General features: G+C 48.4%; 1 protein-coding gene across 5 annotated transcripts in view; it reads right to left on the minus strand.

Moving 5' to 3' along the window:
- Positions 1-18141, minus strand: part of SSH1 (slingshot protein phosphatase 1) — a 77192-nt gene that overhangs the window by 16786 nt on the left and 42265 nt on the right. For 3 of the 5 annotated variants that reach the window (XM_035257500.3, XM_035257498.3, XM_035257501.3), the window contains 8 exons: positions 13584-13652; positions 12020-12085; positions 9696-9890; positions 8363-8456; positions 6549-6677; positions 3639-3685; positions 2103-2249; positions 434-634 (listed from right to left, as the gene is read on the minus strand). In XM_035257500.3, coding sequence (XP_035113391.3) covers positions 434-634; positions 2103-2249; positions 3639-3685; positions 6549-6677; positions 8363-8456; positions 9696-9890; positions 12020-12085; positions 13584-13652 — 948 coding nt within the window. Of the gene's footprint in view, positions 1-433; positions 635-2102; positions 2250-3638; positions 3686-6467; positions 6678-8362; positions 8457-9695; positions 9891-12019; positions 12086-13583; positions 13653-18141 lie in introns of all 5 variants that reach the window. The other 2 variants (XM_035257499.3, XM_035257497.3) reach the window with 1 other exon arrangement.

Raw genomic sequence — 18141 nt, forward strand, 5'->3', positions numbered from 1 at the left:
ACTTGCCCTGCTCATCAGCGGTGGAACCTGGTTGCTGTGCCTCTCCAAGTCCTTGGGTTCTTCCACAGCAAAGCTGGTGCACAGGGCTCGCACAAAGCAGATGCCCAGGAAGCAGGATGCGCACGTGCCTACATCACACACACGAGGCCAGGCCTTAGCTTAGAACCAAGGCACTGTTCCCTCTGGCAGCAAAACCAGCTTTGTGTGTGTGCCAAGAAAATCAAAACAGATCCCTCCTGGAAACCACTCATCAAAGCCCAAACAATAGTTGTTTTTCTCAAACTGGCTCCCCCTGAGAGGCAGGATTTTGGCTGCGGAAGCGGCTGCTGGGCGGAATGGGAGCACGCTCTGCTGCCGACAGAGGCCCGGCTGGCTTGGCTGCGGGGCTGCTCCAGCTCCGCCTGTCAACCCCTCTCTCCAGGCAGGCACCCACCTTGCGTCCAAGATGCCTTCATACTCAGACAGCTGCCTCATAAAGCCTGCGTTGGGGCGCGTGATGCTGCGCTTCTGCTTCACATAGTTATATGCTTTTTCCAAAGGCCAGCCGAATTCCTTCATGGCATAGGCGATGACCGTAGAGGCCGAGCGACTCACGCCCATCTTGCAATGCACCAGGCACTTGGAATGGTTCCTCCTGCAGCGGCGGAAGCAGTTGTCGGGGGAGGGACATGGGAGCAGTGGGGAAGGAGTTAAAAAGCTCCAACAATTTCATTCTCTCAAGTTTCACCGGAATCATTTTTCTAAGCCCTACAGTTATCTTATTGCTGAAATCCTCTTACATCTTAATGTTTACGGAGCAGATGTCCACACACTCTAAGGAAATAACACCGCTGTAGAATCAATTAGCACACAATGGAAAATAAATCTGTTCTGGCCTAGCCATGTTTTGTTTGCAGGGAGAGCTTCAACATTTGGCTGCCTTCAGGGACAAAGTGAGAATCTTGTCACATGGCTGGGATAAGGGACCAAAAACCCTTTCCTGGGCTGAGTGGGCAGCTAACGGGATTTCTGCAAGAGCTTCTCAGCTGCTACAGCAGATGGAGATGGTGAATTAGTTACTGCAGAAAAATGGGGTCAGCGAACTGAAAGCTGCAAGGCCCTGGGGAACGCGAGATGCTCTTCAGACGGGAGGGCCAGGGAGCAGGAGCGAGGGCGGCCGCAGAGAAAAGCCAGGAATGGGCGATGGGGTTGGCCCATTATTTCTAAGGAGGCAGTGCTGGCCCAGGCCTGGCTGATTTACCAGATATGGCCCAGGAGACAGCGTTTCTTTAAGTATCACTAGCTCAAGAATGTGAAGGAACACCAGGCCGGTAAGGGAGCACCTGCGAAACTTTATTTGTACCAAAGGCAGACCCACCAGGTGGAAGCTGGCTCCAGTTTCCTATACCCCAAGCTTGAAATTCCCCTGTAAATCTCAGTGGTTTCCCGCCTCCCCCAACTGCTGGTCTGAAGTCTCTGTCAAGGGAGTCTTTGAGTTTGTCTCCTAGAATACAAGGGAACTAAGATTTGGTTAAGGACACACCATGTAGCTTTGACCCAGAGGGAGACAAAACAGAAGAGGGTGATTGTCTTGATAGCACCTCAAAGGGTTCTCTCTTTCTGTTCTCAACTCCAATAAGGCAGAGCTGTTTCACACAGGAATAAAGCGAGCACCAGAGACCGGTGAAACCGGTGTCAGGCTCAGGGGCAGTGGCGCTGGCCACGACATCCAATGGGCAGTAACTCAGGGAGGGAAGGCGGGCCGTATTCTTAGGGAGGCAGTCCCAAAGAAGCAGGCCCTGCCCTACCCTAACCCTCCTTCGGCTCGGAAACTTCCACTTGGTATCTGGGGCTTGCCTGGAATCAGAGCTGATAATGACAAGGGGGGGTCCAATGTCACAGTCAAGGATAGGTGGGAGAGAGTAAGCTCAATAGGGACTCTACCTGGAGAGGACCAACCACTTCCCTTTGGTGCTTGGTGTCCTGTGACTAAAAACAAAGGTCCATCCCACATCAAGTCCCCTCCCAGCAGCCGACTCCTGCGTCTGCAGTCCCATTGGCTCTCACCCTCCCAGCCTCTGCCTGTCGGTTTCATCCTCAGCCCCGCCTCTCTACCCACTTACTTTGCCTTGTTTATAAAGTGATACGCTTCGTTCCAGTGGGCGAGAAGGTCTGTCGTCTCTTCGTCGTAGACTCGGATGTTATGGTACGCAAATAAGCCAGGAAAAAAATTATCGATTTCTCTGGTAACATTTAAAATGTAGTCAACCCTGCAATGAGAAAAAAAGCAAGAAACACATTTGGAGAATCAGAATGAGGAACTGAAAAAGCAAGGTAATAAAAACTGGCAAAGAAAAGAAAAGGAAACACCATTCATAAAGGGTCATATGCTGGTTGCGAGGCTGGTTTTTCCTTAATAGTTACTTTTTTTGGTATTTTCTAAATGCCCTCTAGATGGTGAGAATGTATTCTATTTATAGTAAGAAATCAAATTTATTTTAAAAATCTTATAAAAAGAAAACTCAGCTTAAAGCATTCTAGAAAATGAAATATATATATGTATTACTTAAATACATTTATAACTATTCATAACTGAGTATACAGAGGCTTTAAAAAATCCTAGAGTTTTCACTTAAATAGCTAAGAAGGAGACTATATCCATCCATTATCTATATCCTTGGGAATTGCCTTACATCCTTTTTTGAAACAAGGCAAGATATATAAATAGGTATTTGACAGGGTCTGCTAACCTGGGTTCTGTAGTTCTTTAAACTTAATCAATACCTTTAATTCTGGAAGAAAATAATGTCAGGAGTTAGAAAACGTCTGAAATAGGTTTCATGATATTTAGACATGCTTAAAAAAATACCTGTGGAAGTCCTTAATTTATTCCCAGCAAGACAAAAGCACAGAAGAGTATGGCCTTAAGTTTTAAGAATACTTTCTATTGAAAGAATGCATCTTAACCAGTAGTTCTAAAGATGTATTTTAAGATTTGTTTAGTCTTGAGTTTTAAATGTGGTAATTCTAGAATGTCATCATGTCAGGCCCACAGAACGGTGATTTTGTGGCTGTGTTGTTTAAAAAAAAAAAAAGTCCAGACATCTGTTCTTGAAGGTCTAGATTGAAACATTTTTCATCCCTGCTGAGTGCTTGTCAGACTAGGACAGGCATATGCCTCTGGCCAACACTGAGCATAGAGTTGCAAGATTCCCACCAGGCCCCAAAGCGGAAGCTCAGACAGAGCCAGGAGTGGCCCAGGGATCAGGGTGGCAGACTAACAGAACAGCCAGCAGACCTCTTCGTCCACACTAGAGTTTGCAGCAAACTGTGCGGCACAGGGAGGCTGGGGGGAGGCGGTACAGGGCCTGATCAATATCCAGGCGGTCCTACAGCACTGGAGTGGGATTTTAAAAAGTTTTCCTCAACCCACACAATCACTCGAGACTTCAGCACAATCTAAACTCCATGAATTATTCAGGGCGTGGTGTTTGGAAGCACATCTGTTTAGCTATGCACATCAAACCCTGGCAGCCACTTCAGAGACCAGGGTGCAGGCAGTTACAGGCAGGCAGCCCCAAGGTCTCCCCCTCCATGGCAGAGTGGAGGGTTTCTAAGCTGCCTGGAAGGACAGGGAAAGACAAGGGGAGGAGACTCACCCTGAGCCCTGCAGTTCCTCCAGATTGGATGCATTCCATTCAGAGCCCTGGGAGACAGATCACACAAACTCCTGTGAGTGTCACATGTCAGCCTCAGAGCTGCTCAGGGGATGCACAGTTTGCCCTAGTCCTGGCTGGGAGGTCTTACTTCATGGCCCCTTGGCCTCAGGGAACAGAGAGAACCAGCGGCTGATATTCAAGGAGGTTCCTGAGTGAGTATTCACAGCATGGGAAGAAGGAAGGAAGGGAGGGAGGGACAGAGGGAGGGAAAGGTCCTGGCCCTCACTGGCTCCTTGGCCTTAGGGAAACAGCAAGTCCAGGAAAACCTGCTCCCCATCTCCCCACTTCCTTTCCTAAGATTCCGGTGGGGTCCTGTAAGCAGAGGCAATGACCTGAGACCTCCCACCCAGGGAAGGGCATGTTCACAAGCCACTAATTAAAGCGGGAATCCTTCTACCTTCTGGGAAGTATTTTGGCAGTACTGAAAAAGTTCCCACCCTCTGACCCAGTAATTCCACTTATAAAGAGCTATCCTGAGGAAATAATCAGAACTCACACAGTGATTTAGGTGGGAGGATATTTATAATTATTTGTAATAAACCAATAGAAACCACCCAAACATCCAATGGGAAAAAAATGAGTAAAATAAATGAGGCTGGATCTTCATGGTGGAGTCTTTAAAACCAATTATCTTTTTGCAGAACATTTAATGACACAGGCAAATACCATGTCAGGAAATAAATTTAAAAAGAGAGCATGATACAGAACTATATAAACATAAACAGTATGATCCTTTCCTTTCTGTTCCTTTTTATATATTTTTAAATTTTATTTATTTATATTTATTTTTTTTAAAGATGGGGTTTTACCAGGTTGGCCAGGCTGGTCTTGAACTCCTGACCTCAGGTGATCTGCTGGCCTCAGCCTCCCAAAGTACTGGGATTACACGCGTGAGCCACCATGCCCGGCCTCTGTTCCTTTCTAAAGAAGCTATATATGCGTTTATAAAACCCAAAAAACAGAAGATGGGAAAGCAAATATGCCAAAATGTTACAGGGACTACCTCTGGATTGAGATTGGGAATGCTTTTTTCTTTCTTAGATCTATTTCTATTTGCAGACTTTCTGCAATGTTTTAATTTCGTACTTTTAAAAAATGGTATCATTGAAAAACCAAGCATTCAAAGGTCATGAAACGGGAAAAAAAGAAAAGAAAAAATGATCACTTTGCTCTTAGGAAATGCAAACAACATAGTGTCATAAAGGGCAAAAGAATCCATCTTTGTCTTCCTATAAATTTCCTTTCCCAGGTTCCCAAGAGGACAGACCCCCCCAACCCCAGGACCCTGGGGTAGAGGGGCCCTGAGCAAGCTGGTAATGTGCAACACTAGCTGAATTTTCATATTGGAGGGAGAGGCCCAAACATAAAAATTCCTTTAGTATCTCTCATGGAAAAAGTGACATAAAGCACCGAACCACACCAAAAAATAACGCGAGCGCCACAGAAGCTATGAGTGTCCTCTTGCTGTGACTGCCACCTAGTGGAGAAAGATGGAACGAAGGTACCTTCCATTCCCTTCTCACCAGGGAAAGTCAACAGACTTGCCAGGGAGATTTAGTGCCCAGGACTGCCCACGGCTTTCAAATCCACACATGCACATGCATTTTAATCAATAACTATATAAGCTATATAGATCTGTACACATAAATATATTAAAAATACACATATCTATATATCTACATAGATATCATGAAATATACATGGTAACTCTTAATTACTTCCTACAGAATACGAAGTCATTCATGTCTCTAGCAGCAAATTTACTTCCTTAGCTTTCCCAGGAAGCACCTTCTCTTCTAACAATGGTTACCAAGTATTAGCGCTTACAGAAACTGCACTTGGTGCTCTAGATGCATATTTTTTATTTTATTAAAAACTATTTTTTAGAAACAAGATCTCACTATGTTGCCCAAGCTGGCATCAAACTCCTAGGCTGAAGCGATCCTCACACTTCAGCCTCCTGAGTAGCTGGGACCTGGGACTACAGGCATAAGCCACTGTGCCCAGTTTGTATTTTATTTAATCCTCATAGTCATCCCTTGGGGTGTCGGATGAAGAAAAACAGAGGGAAAGGACTTGTTCTAAGTCACACAGCTGCTGAGGCTGAGAAGTGGGAACCTGGGCGCTGGTGGGTACTGATTTTCATGACACCGCTTGGCCTGTCTAATTTTAGTAACATGCCTTCCTCTATAGCCTCTCTGACTTTGAAAACTTGCCAGTTGCCTTCTATGGAGATTTACAGCATTCAGACAGTCTGAGCAAGCCGTGGAGGTGCACAGCGATCAGCAGAACCCACCCAGAACTACAGGACCAGGGGGAAGGCTTCCAGCAGCACTGGAGCTGTGCGTGGAAGAGCTGTCTGGACAAGCTCGGTGGGAGCTGCATGTCAGCTGTGTGACCTGTCCTCCCTGTTGTTTCTTGTGTCTCAGGATAGCTAGGCGTAATTCTGGGGTTTGGAGGCAATGCTTCCTTTAGCAACTGGGGTTTTTTAGCTCACAAACCACTTGGAAGTAGCTGGATGGGACCGATGGGCCTATGTGTTCATGGCTGAAGAAGACAAAGGGTTTGAGAGAGTCTGAAACACATGCCAGTTGACTATGCCAAATAGCTCCCAAACAACTCCCCGCAGCTCAGCTGGGAGCCACTTCTCAAACAGCTGGCTCAAGAGCACATTAGCAGCCTGCAGGCCGGAGAAGGGGCCGAAGAGGGGAGCTCCCACCAGCCAGAATGGAGGCTCCCGCAACTCAAACTTTTTGCCTGCTTTTTCACCTGGACTTGCTGCAAACTCCAAACAAAGAGGGTCTGATTTATGTCTCCCAAACCAGATACTGCCAGGGCCGTGCCTCTTACGAGATAAAGATGATCGAAGATAAGGGAGGGCTTGTCCATTTGTCCCAAGATAAGTAGCATCTCATTGTCTATGAATTCCTTGAATTCCTTCAAGTTACAATTCATCTGTTTCTCTAATTCATTACGGATCTGTGGAGTAGAAAATATTAGGAAAAGTGATTTGTTAAAGAAAACAATTGTCCGCCTCAAAAGAATTAAAGTTACAATGCAAACTGTGGCTATTTCCAAAAAAGGTGGGTTTTCTCTTTTTTTCACAGTAATACATTTAGACACACGAAGCATACACATGTGGGTGGCAGGAATGCAGGTTACTCAGCTTAAAGTAAACCCAACTGAGGAAAGTTTATTATTTCAAATGAGGAATTTCATTTCCATGAGATCTCTTCTACCAAGTTTAAAGCACTTTTACTTTTGTAATTAAATGTCAAATACAAAGAATCTAAAATCAGTTCCATTTTTCTTGGAAAGGTATCACAATATGATTTCTAAAAAAAATGTATTCATGGGCCGGGCACGGTGGCTCAAGCCTGTAATCCCAGCACTTTGGGAGGCCAAGGCAGGTGGATCACGAGGTCAAGAGATCGAGACCATCCTGGTCAACATGGTGAAACCCCATCTCTACTAAAAATACAAAAAATTAGCTGGGCGTGGTGGTGCGTGCCTGTAATCCCAGCTACTCAGGAGGCTGAGGCAGGAGAATTGCCTGAACCCAGGAGGCGGAGGTTGTGGTGAGCCGAGATTGCACCATTGCACGCCAGCCTGGGTAATAAGAGCGAAACACAGTCTCAAAAAAAAAAAGTATTCATTAATTAAGACAGAGTTGGATGCAGTAGCTCACGCCTGTAATCCCAACACTTTGGGAAGCCTTGGTGGGAGGATGGCTTGAGGCCAGGAGTTCAAGACCAGCCTGGTCAACATAGGAAACATAGGAAAACCAAGTCTCTTTAAAAAAAAAAAAAAAAAACAAAAGGCCGGGCGTGGTGGCTCACGCCTGTAATCCCAGCACTTTGGAAGGCCAAGACTGGTGAATCATGAGGTCAGGAGTTTGAGAGCATCCATCTCTACTAAAAAAATACAAAATATTAGCTGGGTGTGTTGGCGGGTACCTGTAATCCCAGCTACTTGGAAGGCTGAGGTAGGAGAATTGCTTGAACCCAGAGATGGAGGTTGCAGTGGGCTGAGATCGTGCCACTGCACTCCAGCCCACGGGACAGTGTGAGACTCCATTTCAAAAAAAAAAAATTATATATAAACTTTTAAAAAGTCAATCTCAACCTCTTAGATCCACCCAGTTTAATCTTTAATTCATTGCATACCTTGAACAAAAAGTGATGGGAAAAAAAATGATCCAGGACAAAACATGAAAAGGTAGAGAGAAATTATTCTAGAATTTGGTATTTGCAGGTCAGCTGTCATCCTGTGGAGAAGTCTGCTGTCTCTTCCATAAAACCCAAGGTAATAAGGAGCAGAAGAGAGAACAAGGGGGTGTTACTAACACAGGTCAACGCTTCGCAGTGCAGTCTACGGATCTCATAGAATGAGATCTCCCCAAAGCCCATACAGGTGAGGCTCAAAAAGGTCAAGCAATTTGCCCAATGTCTCATAGCCGATAAGTGGCCGATCTGGAATCAAACTGGAGTCTGACTCCAAGGCCTGCTGCGAGTATAGAATGAGGCAGAAAAAAGCCCCCGGGGGCTGTTAAGGGCACAGGTAAAGGCAGCCAGGTGCCTGTCTGCTTCAGCTGCACTTTTGGCAGCAGGACACAGGAAGGCCTCGCAACCTCTGAACTGCAGTGAAGGGAGGAGTTGTCTTACCTCTTTGGAGGTCACGTTTTCTAGATCCTGGCTCATCATGATGCTTCGGAGCTTGGCTTTGATGAGGCGCTCAGTCCTTTCCCCTTCAGTGGGCCTGGAAAGAAACGATGTTGACGAGAGCAAGAAGCGGTAGAAACTTGAGGTTGGAGGTGTCAGGAAGGCCAGATGCTCCTGGGTCTAAACAGAACGCTGCTTGGCAAACAGAGCACACTTCCTGGTGTGCACGTTCTGGGGCAGTAGGGAGAGGCGCACAGGAAACCCGTTGTGGCTCTAGGATCCCCACGGGAGTGAAAAGAGTGGAGAGCAGGTCAAGGGGGCAGAGGGCAGTGTGGAAACTCACGCCTTGCTCAGACGGTCTCAGGGCAGGACGCCGGAATGGCCAGCGCAATGTCCCTAGGCCCCCGGGCCCTTGAGTCTCTGCCTGAACACATCTGGGCATGAGGCCCTCACTGCCTCAAGGCAGCCTGGCCCAGCTGCAACAGCTCCCACTATCCCCTTCTTCCTCAGAATCAAACTCTGGGTATTTCCTTGCTGTGGATTTAACTCTAGGGGGACACACAGACCAGGCTAATCCTTCTTCCCCATGAGCAATCTCCAAATATTCAAAGGCAACTATCCTTCCTCCCCAGCCCAGCTTGTGATGTCAAGGCCTCTCCTAATGTGGCTTCCATCCTTCAGGTCTCTGCCCTCTGAACACGCTGTGGTTTATCCACAGTCCTCCTAAAATACAGTGTCCTGGAGGAACGCCACACTGTGGGGGCAGGGTCCGGAGCCCGACGGGAGGAGTGACCAGCGTTCTGCCTCTCTAACTAGATCTCAGCAAGCATGGCCTCTCCACATCAGCACTGTCGTAGGTCACAGGACACAGGTCCTGTGGTTCCCCATGGCTGCTGCTAAGACAGGCTGCCCTCAGCAGTTATGTTTTTGGATACAAGGAAGCAGAGGACACATTCCTAACTCTCCTCAGAGCAGAGTGGGAGGCTCTGGGAATTAAGTCTCCGATAATCTGAAAAAGCCAGACCACAGAGCTCTGCAAGGGGCTGGGGACACAGAGGGCCACACATTCCTTTGAGAATCTGATGGAAGTCATGGACCCTGTCCCCAGAAATGGATTTACCAGATTCATCAGTAAATTTTTTTTTTTTTTTTGCATGGGACAGGGGTCCCACAGGCCCCTACATTAAACGCTGGTTCTGGGAAAGCTGGGCTGTCACTCAAGGGACTCCAGGGGAGGTGTGGCCCAGAGCAGGTTCCGGGTCGGGCACAGGGTAGGTCGGGGAAAGGCGAGTGCCTGTGGGCTTGGGGGGGCTCCCACAGGAGGTGCCACCCTTACTTGTCCACAAACAGCGCGGGGGAGTCAGGCCGTGTGGACTCCAGGTCCTGCATGGCATTCCACTCGTTGATGCAGCTCTGCTCGGAGCTGATGCAGCTCTCATAGTAGGTGGCCCAGATGAGAGCTACACCTCCAGGGAAGTAGTTGTGCCTCCGGGCCACTTCGCAGGCCTTGTGAAGCACCTGCAGGGCAGACCTGGGGTGAGGAAAACAGAGCGTCAGGTCAGGAAGGCGCGAGAGATGCAGGGTTTCCTCCTCTGACAAAGGGGTTCAAATATGGGAAAGGAAGGGCAACTTTTAAATTATTTATTTATTTTTTAAATTTCTTTTTGAGACAGAGTCTTGCTCTATTGCCCAGGCAAGAGTGCGGTGGCACAACCTCAGCTCACTGCAATCTATGCCTCCTGAGTTCAGGCAATTCTCCTGCCTCAGCTTCCTGAGTAGCTGAGACCACAGGTGCCCACCATCATGCCCAGCTAATTTTATTTTTAGGAGACATGGGGTTTTGCAATGTTGGCCAGGCTGGTCTTGAACGCCTAGCCTCAAGTGATCCGCCCACCTTGGCCTCCCAAAGCACTAGGATTACAGGCGTGAGCCATTGTGCTTGGCCAAGAAGGGCAGTTTGTAAAGGGCTTACTCTTTCTTTTTTTTTTTTGAGATACAGTCTTGCTCCATTGCTAGGCTGGAGTGCAGTGATGCAATCTGAGCTCACCAGCCTCTCAAGTAGCTGGGACTACAGGTGCATGCCACCACGCCAGGCTAATTTTTATATTTTTAGTAGAGACCGGGTTTCACTTCATTGGTCGGCATGTTCTTCATCTCCTGACCTCGTGATCCGCTCGCCTCCTCCCAAAGTGCCGGGATTACAGGCATGAGCCACCATGCCTGGCCAAGGGCTCATTCTTACATCTGCGCTTACACGTAGGGGTGCTGGGGAATACACACAGCTTGAAGCGTCCAGCCGGCCAGGCACAGAGCTCGTCCCTGGGACACATTCGCTGACTGAATCTAAGAGTGGACAGAACACCCCACACCATTTCCAAAGAAGGGCAGAAATAAACAACAACAAACTACTTCATAACGCTTCCAATCAGGTGGTTGACGGGTTATTTTACAACCCATCAATTAACTCCAAAGAATTAAGGTCTGCTCTCGAAGCTGTGGTAACCTTGAATATAAGACCCACAATTAAGCCTAGCAGCTGGAAGACAAAGTCTTTCATATGCAACAGACACATCTGCCTGCATTCTACATAATTACATTTCCATCCATCCCCCCATCAACATTCTAACGGCTTAGATGCTTAGATTTCCTAAGGAAATAAGTTCTAGAAAGTCATTTTAATACAGAAACTAATGGAAGATGTTTGGGGAGGCAGGCTGGGAAACAATATTAAAGAATCTGTTTTATTTAGTCACCCTCTTTTACGTCGTCTTTTTTTTTTTTTTTTGAGATAGAGTCTTGCTCTGTGGCCCAGGCTGGAGTGCAGTGGTGTGATCTGGCTCACTGCAACCTCCGCCTCCCGGGTTCAAGCGACTCTCCTGCCTCAGCCTTCTCAGTAGCTGGGATTACAGGTGTGCACCATCACGCCTGGATATTTTTTGTATTTTTAGTAGAGACGGGGTTTTGCCATGTTGGCCAGGCTGTTCTCAAACTCCTGACCTCAGGTGATCTGCCCACCTCAGCCTCCCAAAGTGCTGAGATTACAAGCGTGAGCCACTGCACTCAGCCGATTTTACTTCTTTTTACAAAAAAAAAAAAAAAAAAAAAAAAAAAAAAAATATATATATATATATATATATATATATAGGCTGAGGCCAGGTATGGTGGCTCAGGCCTATAATCCCACCACTTTGGGAGGCTAAGGTGTGAGGACTGCTTGTGGCCAGAAGTTTGAGTCCATCCTGGGCAACATAGTGAGACCCCATCTCTACAAAAAAATACAAAAGTTAGCTGGTTGTGATGGCACGTGCCTGTAGTCCCAGCTGCTTGGGAGGCTGCAGTGGGAGGATCACCTGAGCCTGGGAGGTCAAGGCTGCAGTGAGCCATGATTTCACCACTGCACCCCAGCCTGGGAGACACAGCAAGACCCTGTCTCAAAAATACAAGAAACCCCAAACTGCCCAAGCATTGTGAATATACTAATGCCACTGAAAACTGTGTCCGTAAATATGGTGAAAATGGTAAATTTTATGTTATGTACATTTTGTGCCCCCCCAAATATGTGCATACATAACAAGCTTCTCAGTAAAAGGGGTTTTTCTATTCATGCTATCAGCTAAGAAAATATTTCTAGGGAGTTAAAAGTCCTAAAACCACACTTACCACATGGCCTGGACAGACACAGGCTTAAATATGTGCATCCTTCCTGCTGTGCTCACGCTGAAACCACTGAGAAAGAAAAACAGAGAGAAAGGTATTGGTGGTGAGAAATTAGCCCCTTTAGTGAAATCACTCTGGGAGAAGGGAGCCAGTCCACCTGGCACACTGAAACAAGCACATCTCATGCTGCCTGATAGGGGATTACGAAACCCGCTGCAGCAGAGACATGGGCAAGGGCAGAAAAAGACACATTCTCTGATAAGGAGGGCTTGTTTTTAACCCAGCAATTGGAGTTCCACCAAAAACTGAAACCCTGGCAAAGGGTGCCAGACAAGGACCTCCAAGAGCGTCTCTTCTATTTCCCACATGGTTCCTGCCTACCTGCTACCTCCTGCCCCACACGCCTGGCCGTTCCTTTTTGTAATTGCATGGAAACTATATCCATGGGATTGCATGGAAAATAATCAATATATAAAAATATCTATTAATATATTAATAGAAAAGTGTTAATATAAAAACTGATATAAAATATTAAAAATTAATACAGGCCAGGCGTTGTAATCCAAGAATTACAGGATCACACCTGTAATCCCAGCATTTTGGGAGGCCAAGGTGGGTAGATCACCTGAGGTCAGGAGTTTGAGACCAGCCTGGCCAACAGGGTGAAACCCTGTCTTTACTAAAAATACAAAAATTAGCCAGGCATGGTGGCACATGCCTGTAGTCCCAGCTACTCAGGAGGCTGAGGCAGGAGAATCACTTGAACCCAGGAGGCAGAGGTTACAGTAAGCCAAGATTGCACCACTGCATTCCAGCCAGGATGACAGAGGGAGACTCCATTGAAAAAAATTAATACAAAGATATTAAAATTAATATATTTTAATATTAATTTAATTAAGTCAATTAAGTTGATTGACTTAAACAACAAATCCAATTTTTATTTTCTCTTCCCATCCTATAAGGCAACATAACCCCGACCTGCTTAGAATCCCCATGTAGGGCCACTTTCCTGTTCTGTTTCTTCCCACTCCTCGTGGCGTCCACGCACCTCCCTGGGAGTGAACATGTGCAGAAGCTGGATGTCCCCTCATCCCTACTGCCTGCTCAGGCGGAACTGGTTCATTCATTCTCTGTGGCCCCCAGGGTGGCACCCGAAACCTTGTTGTGCCTGTCAGTTGTATATCTCTCCCTGCACCCGCAAAGCTGGTGAGTTCCTGCTGCACCACATTCATCTGTGAACTTTCAGGACAAGCCTGTGGAGGGTGTGTGGTGAGAGTTCTTAGCCCATTGAGGTGGTGGATGGTGTCAGTTTACTGCTGTCTTGGACTTTACACAGCAGCAGATCCCCTGTAATCGCTCCCACTGATACTTCATGAACTAAACTCCCTAATGGGATGGCCAAAACACACCCTCCCTCGTGCAGCTCACTCGAGGGTGATACGACTTCTCCTGCAGTGACACTCCCACCACACGTGAGTCTGTGCTAATGACCAGCCAAAGATGTCCCAGCTAGCTCGTGTTCAAAGCCTACATTCAGTGAGAGAAGGTTTTAAAGAGATTTCCTTACCCGTCTCCATCAAGGTGGATTTTTGTGTCACTCCACAGCCGGAGAACCATCCCAATGGTGCAGCTTTTACTGCAAGGGGGGAGAGAAGACGTGGAGTTAGCATTCACCGACATGAAGGTTCACCCACACAGCGTTTCCAGCTCACCGCCTAGCCCAGGACCAGCTGTTGGGTATACATGTGGGAGCGGTGTCTGCATAGGAAGTGTTCACTGATGAATTCTAGAAGATACAGGTCAGGGATGGCTTTGTGGACATGACTCCATACGTGCTCAGCCAACACTTTTGGGGTACAGTGTGGGCTGACCGCATGCCCACTCTACAGCAGGGAGGCAGCCGCCAAGGGCTGGTGCTCTGCTGGCAGGGGCCACATGTGTACTCAGGGATACACAGGCAAGTACTAGTGGCCAAGCCTGGCCCGGCCTGTCCTGGGTGGTGGGGAGGGGAGCGTGCTCACACTGTTCCTGGAGCTCACCATCAGACCTGTGTGCCTGCACCTTTAGTGTGGCTGCGGTTTCACAGCCTCACTTAATCTGGTTTTGTTTTGCCCATCCTACCAGTGAAATGATACCGAATGACTGTAGACTGGCGCCACTAAAAACAGGGGGAAAGAAAGGGCTTATCAGAAGTTCTGCTCAGATGATGATGACAATTCTGCAGGCATTTAAAAGTCGGCTTGTGAGAAGCCGCTGTAACCGTGCCAGGGGCCAGCTCCGAGGACCTTAGGAATCTCATGCTTCCATCTCTAATGCTGCCAACACCACGGTCACATTTTTGTGTGCTTGTGTGGATGGGGCCTCTGGGGCTCACAGACCCAGCTCCCCTCCTGGACAGCAACCCCCTCCCCCACCACCACCATGCAGGACTCTTCTCAACCCCATGCTTCTATATCTATGGGGAAGGTTGTTCCAAGCCCTTCTGGCCAATGGTTCTCAGACTTTTGGGTTGGACAAATTCTCAGGTCCCTCCCTGCTGTCCTACCCACTCCGGAGGGACTAACTGTATTTCCCTTATAGCATTGCAAAATAAAATTTATGTTGGGCCTCACAGAGCTCTAGGGATCACATGGCTGCATCAACGCCAGGAACAGGCAAGGAAGGGGTCCCTGTGGAGCCTAAATCCCATAGGCAGAAGCCAGGTCAGACAGTGTCCTGGGAACATGCGAGCAGGCCTAGAAGACCTGACCTGAGCAATGACGACCGACACCAGGAATTGATAAGGAGGTGGGCACAGCATAGAGAGCTGCAGAGAGCACAGGATGGGGGGCACCAAGGCCAGGCCCAGGCCAGGAGCAGGGCCTCCAGGGCAGGCAAAGCCCAAGAGGGCAGGGATGAGACTGCCCACAGGAAATCAGGGGCACAGGAAACCATGTGGAACCCTAACCCCTAGACCGGCCTCCCTTGGACACAGATGGGCAAGAGGCTCAGCCCACAGGTGACTTCCACTCACGGCCTTCAACTAGAGCCATGAGCACAAACCAGAGACTTTGCTTGATTGCAACACTCCACACATCTCCTATCATCCCCTAGCCGTTACTTTTGTGAGTTTCCAGCAGTCCTATGATGATTAACAGTAAGATTTCTACAAGGAAGGAGGGCCCATGGGAAGCATATTTTTTTTTGAGACAGGGTCTTGCTCTGTCGCCCAGGCTAGAGTGGTGCAATCACGGTTCATGGCAGCCTCAATCTCCAGGGCCAAATCAATCCTCCTACCTCAGCCTCCTACCTAGCTAGGACCACAGACACATTACCACCATGCCCAGCTTAAAAAAACAAACAAACAAACAAAAAAAACAACTTTTGTAGAGAGAAGGCCCCACCATATTGACCAGGCTGGTCTCAAGCAGTCCTCTTGTCTCCATCTGGGAGCATATATGGGAAGCAGGAGAGGGATATATATTTAAACAGGGTCTATTTAGAGGAAAAGTGACCCCAAAGGATAGAGTGGGTGGGGGTAACTGCAGAAGAAGAAAGCAGGCTCCAAGTTCCTACAGCCTGTGCAGCAGGAGCGGAGAAGCCAGATGGATCTGGAGGGCCAGGCAGAAGACAGACCTGTTCCAAGACCCCATTGTGGAGTCCTTCACTGACGGCAGAACGCTGATGCATGGACGGTGGCAGACACTCATGGCACTTAAAATGTTCCCAACCTGAATCGAAACAATAATCCTGCTTGGGTGTGGTGGCCCACACCTGTAATCCCAGCACTCTGGGAAGTAGAGGCAAGAGGACTGCTTGAGCCCAGGAGTTTGAGGCCAGTACAGGCAATACAGTGAGGCCCCATCTCTACAAAAAATAAATTTTTTTTTTAATTAGCTGGAAATGGTGGCGTGTGCCTGAGGTCCCAGCTACTCAGGAGGCTAAGGTGGGAGAACTGATTGAGCCTGGGAGGTTGAGGTTGCAACGAGCCATAATTTCACCATTCCAGCCTGGGTGACAGAGCAAGATCCTATCTCCACAAAACAAAACAAAACAAAAAACAAGCAAGCAAACAAGAAAAAAAATCCAAGATTCAGCCCAAGGGTGGCGTGGCTGTTCTGGTCTCCCCAGGATGCATATGCAGATATAAAACTCTGAGCAAGGCCAGGCGTGTTGGCTCACACCTGTAACTCCAGCACTTTGGGAGGTCAAGGAGGGTGGATCACTTGAGGTCGGGAGTTTGAAACCACCCTGGCCAATATGGTGAAACCCTGTCTCTACTAAAAATACAAAAAGTAATCAGGTGTGGTGGTGGGCACCTACAATCCCAGCTACTTAGGAGGCTAAGGCAGGAAAATCGCTTGAGCTCAGGAGGCAGAGGTTGCGGTGAGGTGATATCAAGCCACTACATTCCAGCCTGGGTGATAGAGTGAGACCCTGTCTTAAAAAAAAAAACAAAACTCTGAGAGCGCATGAGCCTGCTGCACAGCTGTCATTCCAATGCTGCCTTCTGGACAGCACTTGGACTCTATGAAGATGCCCTTTGGGGGCAATGCTCATCTTTTTCTTTTTTCCCCCTTTGGCAGGGGGAATAAAAAACAAAATCCCACGGAAGGAGTTTAGAAGAAACAAGTATACTGCACCCTCAGCAGGCCAAAGGTGTCTGATGGGGACCTGGACTTTGTTTCCAAGCTAGGAAAGAAGACAACAGCCTGGCGCCCGGGCAGTGTGGGAGCTGCAGGAGAAGGCCCAGTTCCCGGCCCCCAGGATTACCCAGGCACAGAGGGCAGCTGCATCGGGCCCAGTGACAGAAAGGACGGCTTAGCTCTGGTTCCCATCAGGCCCCTGCTCACTTTGGATGGCCTCTCGACCACCCTCTCCAACCTCAGAGACCTGCCCTGGCCTTGGGGTCGGTGCCCACACGTGGGCCGTGGCTCCTGCTCAGAGGGTGCAGGGATTCAAACCTGAGGGAAGAGTGTGAAGCAGAGGCAAGGGAACCACAGGGAGAGGGGCCTGCAAGAACCGAAGTGGTGGTGCCGAGAGGGGGCGGCAAAGGGAGGAGAGGGCAGGGGAAAAGGGCATCTTGGAGTCAGTGCCGGCAAGTGCACAGGCCCGTCTCTTCCAGCTGGCAACAGCAGAAAGGGAATACACGTGTGTGCGTCTAAGGTACACCCATGACTGCTGGCCTATGAGCTCTGCGAGAGTGCAGGTGTGTCTGCCACGCTCCCTGATGTGGCCCCAGCAACTAGCGGGGCACCCGGCACAGGGAAAGAGCTAACAAGTCCATGCATGATACACCTAGGAGTGAATGAATGAGCAAGGCAGTGTAGAGGAGAGAGCTACAGCCCACTGGGAAAGAATGAGTGGCATCTGCTCATTTAACAGGTCACAGGAAAAGCCCTGCCTCTGAGTCCCAGCCCGGCCACTTACTGGGATGACCCTGGGGTAATCACTGCAGCCTTATGAGCTCTGACTCTCGTGTGTAAAATCTGAGGCAGGACTATCCACCCCAGGGGGGTGAAGTGAACATCTCACTTAACCCCTTCTACAGCGCTCCCACAGTTTTGATCAAGACAGTGGGCGTGGGCCACGGGAGGCCATTTCCATTCAGGATCAGAAAGCATTACTGGAACAAACCATACTTGTGAGGGAAGGTCCCTGCCCCAGGAAGATTCAGAAAAGCTGGATAGTCACTGGAAGAACAATTACAAACGCAACACTGTCAAACACTAAACACCTGGGCATTTCTGAAAGCACCTGCCTGGTGGCACCCCATCCTAACGGACCACACCCTCCAGCCTCCAAGTGGCTCTTCACAGCTCACGTCCGAGCACCTCCTATGCTACAAGTTCTCCTAGGCCCAGATTCCCAACCAGCCCAAGGCCACAGATGCCAGCTCCAATTCCATCCCCGACATGTGCCACAGGAAACTTTCTCATAGTGCTCTTTATTATGCACTGCAGGGCTGGAGGATGTCACAAAAGAAATGTCCTTTCTGTTTTATTCATTTCCTTCTAACAAGCATCAAAGTATCGGTCACTAGCATGTGACTTACAGAAGCTCTCATGAACAAGGCAAGACTACCATTACCATGACACTCATAGCCTCCCTGACTGGTTTCTGCTATTGCTTCTGCCTGAAATACT

Source organism: Callithrix jacchus, chromosome 9, assembly GCF_049354715.1.
Source record: "Callithrix jacchus isolate 240 chromosome 9, calJac240_pri, whole genome shotgun sequence".
Classification (NCBI taxonomy): Eukaryota; Metazoa; Chordata; class Mammalia; order Primates; family Cebidae; genus Callithrix; species Callithrix jacchus.